This window comes from Nomia melanderi, chromosome 13 (assembly GCF_051020985.1).
Source record: "Nomia melanderi isolate GNS246 chromosome 13, iyNomMela1, whole genome shotgun sequence".
Classification (NCBI taxonomy): domain Eukaryota; kingdom Metazoa; phylum Arthropoda; class Insecta; order Hymenoptera; family Halictidae; genus Nomia; species Nomia melanderi.
The window spans coordinates 3,008,929-3,021,330 of record NC_135011.1 but is presented as its reverse complement, the minus strand read 5'-3'; the positions used below and the strand labels follow the sequence as shown (position 1 = coordinate 3,021,330).

The window sequence follows — 12,402 nt, the reverse complement described above, 5'->3', positions numbered from 1 at the left end:
AAGAGAGCGGCCCGCCGCGGGGCGATCTGACAAAAGCTTACCGGTGTGTTTCAGCCTCGAAATAGCAGCGTCGGGACGTCGACTCGTCGGGGTATCTCGCGTTCCACGGAGCAACGACACTTTTCCTTCTTTCTCCTCTTCCCTTCGTCCTCGGCTCGCGCCGCGACGCACAAATCCGCGCGGAAATAGAAAAAAATCCTGCCGTCCGTCGGGTGTCCGGTTCCAGGCGAGGCGCAACGGCGCGCCGCGCTCCTCGATTATTATAAATAAATAAATAAACGTCGCTCAGAGGGTAGGCGGACGCGGCGTTAGACGTGGATCGTCCGGTTCGTGCGCTGCCACCTCCCCCGACCCTCCATTCAGAGGAAGACCCGAACCAGTCGACGCGCTTTCAACGACTGCACCACGTTGCGCTCGTCCTCCCCGAGCTCGCGAAGCTCCCGTTTGTCCAGGAACCTTCTCCTCTTTTCTTTTTCTTCTCTCCTTTGCCTTCACAGCGCTCCCTCGTCGCTTTCCCCACCCCGCCGCCGCTATACAGGGCTTTCCCCTACCATTTTCTCCCGGGGCCGGGGTGGAAACCGCTGTCGGGATTTCGATGGAAGTTCTTCACGGCTTTTCCGAGAGCGGGGCATCCGGGAAATTTTCGCTCGTGTCTCGAGCACACCGTCAATTCTCGAACGCGACTGTTTCTTCTTTCTTCTGTTTTTTTTAGCGCGCTCGGTGTAGTTTACTTTTGATCGATCCATTGTTCGCTGAATTTAACCCCGTTTGCGAGTGGAACTTGCGGCGAGGATTTGTTCGGTAAAAATGATACTCGTCGCAGATATTTTCAGTGGTTCGTCTTCGAAGTAGATGAGTATTGTAATGAATGGAATGCTCGTGTTCTTGTTGGTTATCGATTGTTTGCTACTAGGATAACGTTCGTATGAAGTAAATTTGCTTTGTGTCCTTTGCGCTAGGAAATAATTAAATCGTTAATTTTACTTGCCGTGAACATCGTGACGGAATTGAATATTTTCGTTTGAATTATTCTATAGCGTTCGAAGTCGGTGTGTCAACAGTTTTCGCCGCGCGTTCGATTTCCGACGTGTCTGACCAGGGCGGAAGTATCTACTTAAGCGTCTGAGGAATGCGTCGCGGTTATCGAATCTCCTGTAGAGAAATGTACGAGGTGTATCATAGGAAAATATACAGGATCTGTTTATGGAATCAGTTGGCACGGCATTCGACGAGGTAAAAATCGACACGGTACGGCGTGTTCCATTCCGCCGCGCGTTGCCTCAGACATCCAGTCGGCTCTAGGGAATACCGTCGGCTATTTTTTCCGTGTTCTTTGTCTTCGTCGTATCCGCCGGAACTAGCCCTCGATGCACTTTTTTCGGCATGTGTCCCGTTTGCTCGCGGCTCCACATTCCTCCCGTTTCAAACGGAAATCGTTAAAAACATATTCCGCTATCATAATATCAATTTCAACAAAGTACCAGCTTATAAGAAACCATCGTTCTCTACAAAATATCAATTTCATACAAATGAAAAGAGACATCGATTAAAAAAGAGATCGGAATCTATTCGTAGCGACGAGACTCCGAGAACAATCGAGAACTTGAAGGAGCGTAATTATCGTGGCGGTGTATAGTTTTATTAACACATTACAAAATGATTTAAGTGGCTACAGGTTACGTCACGACCCTATTTCAGTCGTTTCTGGATCACCGGGGAGTTTTTCAAATCAAAGCGACTGGAGCCATTAGCTGTGGGCGAGAGAGGATGATTGTTCGATGTTAACAAATGTGCATGTCGACGAAGTTCTTCTTGTCCTTGTAGACTGGACCCCAAGCACCGTACTTGTCGTTCTTGGTTGGCTGCAGCGTTTGCGGGCGATAGACGGACGACGCTTGCGGGCCCTTCTCCTTCCTGCGTGGCAAGAAATTGAGAAAAATAATTACTTTCTTGCATTTTCGTCTCGAATAAGAACAGAAATTTGTAGAACAAAGACGTAACGCGGTTCCTTAAATGTTCAAGTTTACCTGGCATCCGAATAGGCTGACTTTATCGGCGAGGCGGCGATGTTAGTGTAAACCATCTTGATTCTCTTTGTCTTTCCCTTTGTTTAGTAGTTGAGATGAATGAAGACGAATTCCGGGACTCTTCGTGTTAGCGTGTTAATGAAATGAGACACCGCCAACGAAGACTCAGTACTTCGATTCCCTGAAATCGACAGTTTCTTTGTTACTACGAGGCATCGTTCTTCCAGCTTGCGCAGGAGAGATACTCACTCTAAGGCACGTGATGCAAATGGACCAGAACCAACAGTTCTAATCGGTTCGCAGCGTTACCGCGTCGACTGCCTTTGCGAGTCCGGAGGTTTTTAGCGAGTCTGCGTATTAAAATGAATAGAAAATACTGAGATTCGACCGTGGAATCGCTGGGAAGCAATCGAGATCGAAATCCGTCAAAGGCATCCACGATTGCAGAAGAAAAAACAGGTTTCAAGATAATCAACGTCCATCTTTGATCGCTGCGCTAACGTCATCGGAGGTCTGCATGCTCCGAAGATCGTAGCGGAATCGTTCAAAAGCGACTTTCGAAGATTCATCGTCAACACTTGTCTCCTTAGACCAATCAACGCGCGAATGGACGAATGAAAACCGGGTTTTCTTTAGGTTTTCCAGCTTACCTGACACTGGGCAAAAATGTTGGAGAATTGCCTTGGCAGTCTAGGACCTTGCACCTCATCGACACATAGATCTTGGTGATCAGCACGAAACACTCCCCAGGATATCCGCGTAATCTGGACTTCCGGTCTTGACCTGTGATCCCTTGATCGTGAACTGGCTGCTCGAAATGGCGGAACGAAACTTAGCAAACGAACGTCGCGCGAACTCTTCAGGAAGACTGCAGGTTCCCAGGCGGTGCCGTCGCTCTTACATAGCACACCGGGTGTCCCCTTCTTCGCGGGATATCGAGTGGGGACCGATCGCAATTCCTCTGATCAGTCGGCGGAATTTTTAATGGGATCAGTGATTCGAAAACGTGACTTGATCGAAGCGAACCTTCGGTGTGACGTCGGGCCAGAACTTCGAAGTGATCTTCCAGCGGTCGTAGGAAATTCTAAGTGAAGGAGGCCGGTTAACGAAACGTTCGCACGTGACGTTCGCGTCTATGTTCTAGGAAAAACGTGACTTCCGGAAAATCGGTCGCCGATGAACTTGTTTATTTCATCGTGAAAATAGAGTCGTTAACGATATACATGAATTAATGAAGGTGACTCCTTAGTCAACCCGAGAAAATTCATACATGAAATTTTCCTGAGGTGTTGCGAACTGCTAGCCGGTTTAGATGTTCCAAATAAGGCGGTGCGCCCTGATAATAGATAGGTGTGTTGTCTTTCGGATCGCAGGAAGACGTAGATGAATTTCATCAGGGAAAGAGGGGAACAAATAAGCATCGAATATAGCGTGAAGGCTATAATTCTCTGCGTTCCGTGGCAATCGGGAGGACCAGAACTATTATCATTCGACCTAAAACAAACTGCGCGTTTGTTCCCGGTCGAAGGAAAATTTTAGGAGTCCTCGCGACTGCTGAACTAACTTTAGTGTGAGGAATGGGACACCTAATGGTCGTAAAGGGCCTCGCCTCGGCCTCAACGTAAATCAACGGCGCATCAATCTTTTCAACGCCGCCGACGATTTCCGAGTTCCCAACGGATCTCGATTGCAAGAATAATTGTTGCTCTTTTTTCTTTTTGTTTTTTTGTTGCTTCACAGAAGCTACTTCGCGTAATGTCGCGGACGTAAGCGCCGAGTGCCCTGCCCAACGATATAAATTATGCATCCCGACGCAAATAAAAAATAAATCGTGTGGCATACTATCAACGGAAAACTAGAATCTGATGCAACATCGTGCACAGGTGTCATCAGGTGTTGCTCTGTGGCAAACGGAACATTTTTAGACGAAAAGGGCTTGTCTGGGAACCGAATTTTGTCCATTGACTTATTTTTGTTGTTGAAATGTTCACGGTGCTTTCGGTGTAAATATTTGTTCAACTGTTGACTGTGATCGAATAAGTCAGGGCATTTCAGAGCGATCGGATCTTCGGGTTCGAGTAGTTTCTGTGGCGATCCTTACGAACCCCTTCTCTTTTTCGATGGAAGATTCCATTATGTAGTAATGCAACAATGTGTAACGTGGATTGATATTATATTATAAAAAACATATTGATTTACAATTAAATAAAATCTAATAAAGTCTACAGTTTTTATATAAAATTTTAGATATAATATTTCTGTTTATCTATGTATATATTACATTGGATGGATACTTGTATCACACTTATAATAATATACGGATTTATTGCAACATAATTATTTTACAACTCGGATAGAGATCTTTATCTTGCTTCCACCATGCTGACTTTGTTCTCTGGTATTAGGTTTATCAAACGATTTGAATTCTCTGCAAGTTCTGAAATGCTTACTCTGCCACGTTGTTTTACAAATTTCGCTACTGCTTCAAACTCTTCTGGAGAGATAAAAATGAATTTCCCTCTGTCGTCGATTACTCCTGTTAAGCTCCCAGTTGCTTGTAACTCCTGAATCCTTTCGACCACGCATGAAGCCTTCATATTAAAGATTGCAGCCAAATCATCTAGGACTACTACTTTATTGTCCTTAATGTATTGTAAAAATTGTTCTAATAGATTTTCCTCATCTTCTTTCTCTTCCTGATCGTAACCCTCTTCTTCTACGCTAAAAGCTTCTTTCATCCTCAGATATTCTTCATATTCTTTCTTCTCCTTTTCCTCTCTGGCTTTCCTTTCAGCTTCTTCCTGTTTTAATTCCTCTTCACGTTCCTTTTCAGATTGTTTATCCCTCTGTTCTTGAAGCAGCTGTTCCCTCTTCCTACGTTCCCCTCTATCCCTTTCTGCTGCTTCTCTTTCTACCTTCTTTTGTGCTTTAGCAGCTAATTTAGCTCGCTTCTTTGCTCCCATCTTCTGATCAGATAGGTCTGGTTTCTCATCAGCTTCATCATTTGCTTCATTCCCTGATGCATCTTCATCTTCTTGGGGCTGATGTGTTACAGTGGCTTGTATACGGCGTCTGGCATTTCTTTGACCTGCTGCTCTCCTTATAGGTCTTTCTTGAACAGCTTGCGCATTGGTCGGCTTCTTCTTTGCAACTATAGTGCATTCAAAACAATAAATGTTTCAAATTAATATTTTTTCTTCTAATTTTTACAAGACATTACTGTGAATAAGTAGATGGAAAAATTAAATTTAGTAAATGTAACATATGTTTCAAAATTACAGCTTCGAATGACATAAGTAACAAGTTATAATAATTTCTGTCAGTGGCAAACGGATATTAATTTGATGAAAAAGCATCATATGCCTCTAAATAAAGCTGAAAGGTTAGGAACGCGTTCAGTTATAACGGAGAAAGATTCTGTTACAGGAAAATATGAAATAAAATGTGATTAACAGGTGAAGAACGTACCGGATCTTCGACCCAGATATACTGTACAAATTATAATCAAAAGTAGAATTACAACTGCCAAAAAAGCTAACAGGGTGACGTCCATTTTTTTTTTTATTTTTTCAAAAGTTACACATTATCAAGGAGGTATATATCGATGAACCTCAGTGGCGCCGCTCACGTGAACTTCACCGATTGTTTTCGTAGGTGACGTGTGCTGTGTACTGTCTCTCATATAATTTCGTTTGTAATTTAAGTTTCGCTGTGCTATCGAAAGCACTGCATACAAACAAAACATGTTAAAGCACGGTGGTATATTGCTTGTTTTTTTGTGTATACTTGAATATGGCACAGGACTTTATTTTCATATCGGTGAGACGGAGAGAAAGTGTTTCATCGAGGAGATTCCAGATGAAACGACAGTTTTAGGTATATACAAAATATATAAATGAATATTATTCGATAAATATGTCGCAATCGTTAATCGTACTAAGTTCTTTGATTCTATTTTTCTTTGTAGTGTATTATAGGGTTGAAATATACGATCCCCGAACCGGCGGGTTTATGCCCAGCAGTCCCGGAATGGGGATGCACGTGGAAGTCAGCGATCCCGATGATAAAATGATCCTTTCAAGAGTATACAGTTCAGAGGGACGAATTTCTTTCACCTCTCATACACCCGGGGAACATGTCATTTGCTTATATTCCAATAGTACGGCTTGGTTCAGTGGTACTCAGCTGGTACGTGTACATAATTTATATTTAAGGAATAACATTTATGTTATAGAAGTTATAATTGTCTCCACATCATTATCAAATATGTTTGCCTTTGAATTATTTTATATTTATTATAATAATCATCTGATATATCGTGTTTGTATGAATATTTAGAGAGTACATTTGGACATTGAAGAAGGTCAACGTGCCATTATATATAATAATTCAGCACAAGTTGAGAAGTTCACTGAATTACAACTTAGACTGCGTCAACTTCTTGATCAAGTAGAGCAGATTACAAAGGAACAAAACTATCAAAGGGTAATTGATTGTTTTATAATATGATATTATGTAATATTTATAATGTATAGACTTCCTTTTAAATTTGAATTATCTTGGTATCTTTGTTTCAGTATCGCGAGGAACGTTTTAGACAAACCTCTGAGAGTACTCACAGACGTGTATTTTGGTGGTCTCTCACACAGTTTGTAGTTCTATTAGGAATGGGTACATGGCAAATGAAACATTTGAAGAACTTCTTTGAAGCAAAGAAATTAGTATAAAATAAAATTCAGTTCTTTCTAGAATATTAGGCATTGTAAAGTTTTCTTTGTCATTGCGGGAAATCTGTTTTAATTTATTAGAGAAGGAAAGACGAAAATCGTAAACATAAACTAATGGTCTGTTTCCAAGAATAATTTGGTCTTTTGGGCGTGTTCACACATATTCATTAATGAATGTTACTCAAAGCAATTGATCCTTTACATTAATAATAATGGTTTACAATGTGATTTTTCATAGAAATAAAACTACTGTAATTTTCAACAAAATTGTCTTTTATTTTGACCTCTTTGTTTTTAATTTTAAGGTTATGTAATGCGAGATCAAACAAAATGGCGTTGAGATACATGTGAATTTGCCTTTAGACATTTCCTCCTTATAATCGTCCACGTGAGTGTCATACTTAACAGAAAAATATTCTTAGTAGTGACACAATTGTTGATACAACATTATCAATTATTAAACAGTAGTAAAAAAATAACTAAACATTGAATATAAAAGGGAGATCCATTAAAGAAGATTATGTCTTCGTTCCGTCACGTATCTCGATTGGGAACGAGGTTAATTTTTGCGAAAGCGCCTATAAATTTACATGAGACACTATTGATTTTTAAAAATAATATCAGTGTAAATTCTACGAGAAACATTTGTGCTCTAACACAAACGAATTTTTGTAAATCATCGCAAGAGAATGATGCAAACGTATCTAATAAACAGCAACTCGGAAAGCTTGAAGGAAAGTTAAAGTTGATGTTTACATGTAAACGGTGTTCATACAGAAGTAGTAAAACCATTTCGAAAGTTGCATATGAGAAAGGGGTGGTTATAGTCCGATGCGACGGATGCAAAAATAATCATTTAATCGCTGATAATCTAGGATGGTTCCCGGAACTACGAAAGTACAAAAATTTAGAAAAAATTTTGGCTGCAAAAGGAGAGACTGTTAGAAAAGTTATGAACGATGTCGACGGTTATATCGAAGTTCTTGCCAAAGAAGAAATTAAGTTATTGGAACATAATAAGAACAGAGAAAAATTAATCGAAGAAGAAAAAGTCGAAATGGAGATTCATAAGGAAAAAAGTGGAATCTCAAAGGGCTGATAAGAAAAATGTATTAAGCTGATGTAAATGTCTTGAAATTTATTGTATACTATTTATAATTCTTATATTACGTGTAACTTATCCGTATATACGTAAAAAATAATATCGGAAGTTTGATCAATATCGAAAGACTTAATTTGTTTTTGATCCTTTAAATTCGAAAATATTAGAACAAACAGTGTTCCATCTATATAATATGCATACTTCAAACTTCTTTTTAGTCGTGTTAAATGTAAAGAATACTACTAATATGTACAATTTGGTAAAAAATATATATTCTTGAATAGTTCTCAGATCATATAAAAATTTTATGCAACTTGCCTCTTTATGCAATGTAACTTTCTGTGCAGATGACTTAGTACTATTATAAGTTGTAATATCAATAAAATTTGAATGGCAGACCTTGGCACACTGTGTAGAAGTTACTGTATATGGCAAGTTCTAATTGACAAAGTATGAATGCTTGGTATATAAATAACTATCAAGTATGCATGTGTGTATATATATATATAATACATTTTTATAAAATTGTTTCACTTAATAACATATTACATTGTTAAATCATTTATAAGTATGTAGATATAGTACATAAGTATATAAAATATATGTACTAGAAATACAAGGAATGACTTATTGTTTTTCATTTATTGTGTATATATAAACTCTGTATCTTGAAGACTTTATGTTATCATAGATTTTAAACGTCTCAATAAGGCACAACATTAACTGAAGTTGCTATAGCACTATAATATAGAACTAATGGTAATGTGAGACTAACAATAATTAAATATCTCTAAGTACACCAAATATTGAAATAACATGCAAATTTAATTCTGAAACTTTGCAAGAATTTAATAAAACTTAACTTGTCTTTTTTAATTAAATTTTACGATATAAGGCCTCTATATATCTTTATTGCAATCAGTCAGTTTTATATTTTAAAAAATTAATGCTGAATTTTCTGAAATATTGTATCAATTAATTTAGCCTTAATTATAAAAATATGTAAATCTATTTTGTCTCTTATGTAATTACCTATTCTTAGACAACTGACAATGATTAAAAAGACTAGTATCTCTTAAACTAACTTGTGCAGAAATGAATGTTCTTCCACTTCTGCATATACATAACAAGATTATAAAATATCAACACAACTGTTTCATTATACAGAAAAAAAACGGTAGGAATGAACTTATTCTAGTCATACTGTAGACTAGTATTATTTTTATCATTTTGGGAGTTAAGAATAAAATATTTATGAAACAGAAGTTATGTTGGATCTCTTATACCCTTTTTGGTTTTGACACAATTGCATATTCACTATTATTAAAGACTTTATGCTTTGGACCCACTGTACTACTGGTAGAACCAGGCTCAGTATGGTTTGATTTCTTTCTAATAACACCATACCCAAGATGACTATCATCTGCTAATCTAACAGCAGACATGTCTTCCACAATATCATAATTAGACCAAGCAGTAGTGGTATCTACTGCAGAATTATTTAAAGAAGCACTGGAATACGAATTCTGAGAGGCACTGTTCAAATTCCCGAACTTATATGTACCTTTTTGATTAATTTTAGTTGCAGATCCAAAATGTTCTAATTTATCGTAGTCAGATTCATCGACAGATTTGCACGATGCATTTGTGAAATTAATCGTCGATGTAGTTATTGGATTATCGGAAATACTAGACTTACTTTTTGATGAGTTTTGAGATGATAAAACAGGCATCATAGCTTCATATTGTGAATCGTCCTCGTTTTCTTTACCTTTGTCATTATGTAGCATCGAATTTGCTCGCTCTGTGTGATGTATATTATCAATTCCGTGCGTTTTCCACGCATCGTTTCTTACTTCTACTAAATCATATGGATGTCTCTCGTCGTCATCCAATATAGAACTTCCTATTGTCTTTTGTGATAATTCCGGTGAATTATCTCGATTTAATGTCTTGTATTCTGCGCATCCAGATGTATCTGATAAGTCAGAATCTGCGTTTTTCTTATCCAATAAACCTTGGAAAGCATATTTTCTCGGTGGTTTCGCAGGTTTAGATTTAAGAAGAGAAGCAGAAGGTTTAATAGATGAACTAGTATCCACGTTGGAAGATGAGTTCGTTTGTTTCTGGGAATTTTGCGGCGACGAAAAGTCAATGTCAATTAAATTAGCAGAACTATTTGGAGAAGGAGGTAATGCTGCTCTAGAGCCCGCTTCCATAGATAAGGCTGCATGATACTGTGCATCATTGCAATCAATGGCTGAGTTGCCTTCTTCGTTTAACAATTTTTTCATAGATCTCATCTTGGAATACATGCATCTGAATATTTCTTGTTGGCTACTATGTTCCATGCGAAATGATCCTTCTCCAGATTCACACTTCCTACCCGCTTCAAAAATAAATTTTCCATCCTTATAGCCGTATCTTCTAATATATCTGTATGGCCAAGTAAACAGAACTATATCCCCGTCCATTAATTTAATATCAACTGTAGCCACTACAAGAGTGTAATTTCTACTTTCTAAACCGCATCGCTTGGATGCATCTGTTTCTACAATTCTGACTGAGAATACACCTTCTCCACTAGTACAATAAAGATCATTGTTTTCCTCTATTGTCTGATTAGATACGCTGTCTTTAAATGCTACTAATTGAAATGCAGTAATCCACTGACTCATATCTGATTCGGAATAACATCCAAAATAGTGGATTCCTGATTTAGTTACTACCTATACGTATAAAATACAACAGAAGGATACTAACATGTTATATCATCACTTTCTTCAAATAACACGTTATATCATCACTACTTACGGTAAACACATGAGATTGATTACTTGGTGCAATTTTGATACACGCGTCCAAAGTAATAATGCGCGGTGTATGCAATTGCAGGACAGCCTCCTCTTGGTTATCATAGATTTCCACCCGCTTGATTCCATAATTACTTGTTCTAAACAATTGACAAAACCTTTTATGCCAGCTTTTCTGTAACACAACAACATTACACGGTCCATGAATGTTTGACAGCTTAGCTGAACAATAATCCCTCCTAACAACAGAACAATATAATCAGACAATGCACAGCATATCAATAAAATTCCAAAGAAAATCCCAATATGATTCAAGAATGACGTGTGTCACATTCGATCCATTAGCGCTAATTCATACGAGCCTGAAATGTCTGTAACATGATCGTACAGCTTTGTAGGTTATTTCTCGTTGACGATCACTGATAACGAGACCTGGATCATTCGTGTTCGCCGACAGAGACAAAACAGGAAAGAAACGAGTATCACGGAAACAATCCACCCGCTAACGGGTCGCCAGAATCACGTACTCTAAAGTCTACCCAGAAATCGAAACCAACCTTGAGTTGGCCTAGCATTCCTTGTGGTGGTAACAGCAGTATCCCTTGCAGCAAAGGTTCCTCGGGTTCCATCGTTTTCGCGGAACATCAGCAGTCTCGTGTGGTATTGCACTAGGTGCGCGGCCCTGTGCCTCGTGCAATTTCGAAAAACGGAATTTTTCCACTTTCACTCCCACTTTTTCCCGACGGTGCTATTCCTCTCACTGGTTCGCCTATGCTGGTTTCGCGTGCAGCACGGTCGTAAGCGTTGTATCTGTCAGTTTTCCCGGAGACGTTCAGCCCATCATATTGTACGGTGCTTGACATTGCACGAAATGTTTGGGTGGCCGTCGAGTTAACGTTGCCCAGATTTCCGGGGGAAAAATCGTTCGGGCCTGTGTGTACGTGTCTCGCGCTGCGTATACGTGCACGAGGCGTACAGTTTCTGCATGGTTCCCGGACACATTCGGAGCCAACTGTCGGAGTAATAGAGGCATGCACGTCCTCCGTCCCGCACGATGTCACCCGAATCGTCACGAACGGACGCACCAGCGGCGACTATTCCCGCACAGATAACTCGGTCCTCTTGTTATTTCAACTCGTACGGCTCGGACATCGTTCGCTCCGTTAACTTGTTATCGTTCGCCGTTTCTTCTTGCGCTCAGAAATTATACACACGCGATTAGCACGTTCGAACGCGGAGCGCACCGTTCAAATCTCGTTCGGACGTCTCGGCGGTCACCGGCGGAAACTGAGGGCCACCTACTGTTCTTCCGGTTCAGTTGAACCGGAAGTTGCGGAACCAGACGGAACTACAAGGTTTACGAAACTGGGTTTCAAATTTGAAGTTTCACAGAATCTCGTTTGACGTTTAATTAAATTCCGAGCGATGAGGCTCGTGAGAATTTTGATCGTAATAATTGTGCGTTGCATTATGGTTAGATGTATTTGTACTTAATTACGAGATAGGAAATACAAGTTTAGATAATAGTTAAAGGATTAACGTGTATAGATTCTCTAAGAGTCGTTGACCCTTTGCACTCCAAAAATTTGTCACTAGAAATATTCAATTTATTTTTATGAGATATAGATGACATTTTTTAAAACTAACTTAACGAAGAATCTATTCACAAAATAAGAACAATGGTATTGTATTGCAAATACGAAATTTTGTAATTTTGATGCACCAATCGAGTG

General features: G+C 39.2%; 4 protein-coding genes across 5 annotated transcripts in view; 1 reads left to right on the top strand and 3 right to left on the bottom strand.

The window, feature by feature from the left end:
* Positions 1-2,208, bottom strand: part of rols (zinc-RING finger and ankyrin repeat domain-containing protein rolling pebbles) — a 69,254-nt gene extending 67,046 nt beyond the window's left edge. For both annotated transcript variants that reach the window (XM_031991616.2, XM_031991618.2), the window contains exons 1-2: positions 2,028-2,208; positions 42-1,914 (exon numbers count right to left, since the gene is read on the bottom strand). The gene's annotated coding sequence lies outside the window, so the exon portion shown is untranslated. The remainder of the gene's footprint in view (positions 1-41; positions 1,915-2,027) is intronic.
* Positions 2,209-4,183: 1,975 nt separating this feature from the next.
* Positions 4,184-5,647, bottom strand: Ddrgk1 (DDRGK domain containing 1). The gene is made up of 2 exons (XM_031991622.2): positions 5,496-5,647; positions 4,184-5,178 (listed from the first exon to the last, which is right to left on the bottom strand). Exons 1-2 carry the CDS (start codon positions 5,578-5,580, stop codon positions 4,391-4,393), a joined length of 873 nt encoding a protein of 290 aa, XP_031847482.1. The 5' UTR covers positions 5,581-5,647; the 3' UTR covers positions 4,184-4,390.
* On the top strand, positions 5,635-7,021 carry eca (transmembrane p24 trafficking protein eclair). The gene is made up of 4 exons (XM_031991627.2): positions 5,635-5,903; positions 5,995-6,215; positions 6,366-6,512; positions 6,605-7,021. The coding sequence occupies exons 1-4, from the start codon at positions 5,771-5,773 to the stop codon at positions 6,752-6,754; spliced, it is 651 nt and encodes a 216-aa protein (XP_031847487.1). The 5' UTR covers positions 5,635-5,770; the 3' UTR covers positions 6,755-7,021.
* Positions 7,022-7,832: 811 nt separating this feature from the next.
* Positions 7,833-12,016, bottom strand: Dok (docking protein homolog). The gene is made up of 3 exons (XM_031991621.2): positions 11,227-12,016; positions 10,671-10,844; positions 7,833-10,585 (listed from the first exon to the last, which is right to left on the bottom strand). Exons 1-3 carry the CDS (start codon positions 11,296-11,298, stop codon positions 9,137-9,139), a joined length of 1,695 nt encoding a protein of 564 aa, XP_031847481.1. The 5' UTR covers positions 11,299-12,016; the 3' UTR covers positions 7,833-9,136.
* Positions 12,017-12,402: the final 386 nt, after the last annotated feature.

Excerpts from the sequence above, each read along its gene's own strand:
- Ddrgk1 (XM_031991622.2), bottom strand. The coding sequence starts at position 5,580 with ATGGACGTCACCCTGTTAGCTTTTTTGGCAGTTGTAATTCTACTTTTG. Across the intron at positions 5,179-5,495 it reads ATATCTGGGTCGAAGATCCG|TTGCAAAGAAGAAGCCGACC; the intron begins GTACGTTCTTCA and ends AATGCACTATAG.
- eca (XM_031991627.2), top strand. The coding sequence starts at position 5,771 with ATGTTAAAGCACGGTGGTATATTGCTTGTTTTTTTGTGTATACTTGAA. Across the intron at positions 5,904-5,994 it reads AGATGAAACGACAGTTTTAG|TGTATTATAGGGTTGAAATA; the intron begins GTATATACAAAA and ends TTTTCTTTGTAG. Across the intron at positions 6,513-6,604 it reads AGGAACAAAACTATCAAAGG|TATCGCGAGGAACGTTTTAG; the intron begins GTAATTGATTGT and ends TCTTTGTTTCAG.
- Dok (XM_031991621.2), bottom strand. The coding sequence starts at position 11,298 with ATGGAACCCGAGGAACCTTTGCTGCAAGGGATACTGCTGTTACCACCA. Across the intron at positions 10,845-11,226 it reads GAATGCTAGGCCAACTCAAG|AAAAGCTGGCATAAAAGGTT; the intron begins GTTGGTTTCGAT and ends GTTGTGTTACAG. Across the intron at positions 10,586-10,670 it reads ATCAATCTCATGTGTTTACC|GTAGTAACTAAATCAGGAAT; the intron begins GTAAGTAGTGAT and ends TTATACGTATAG.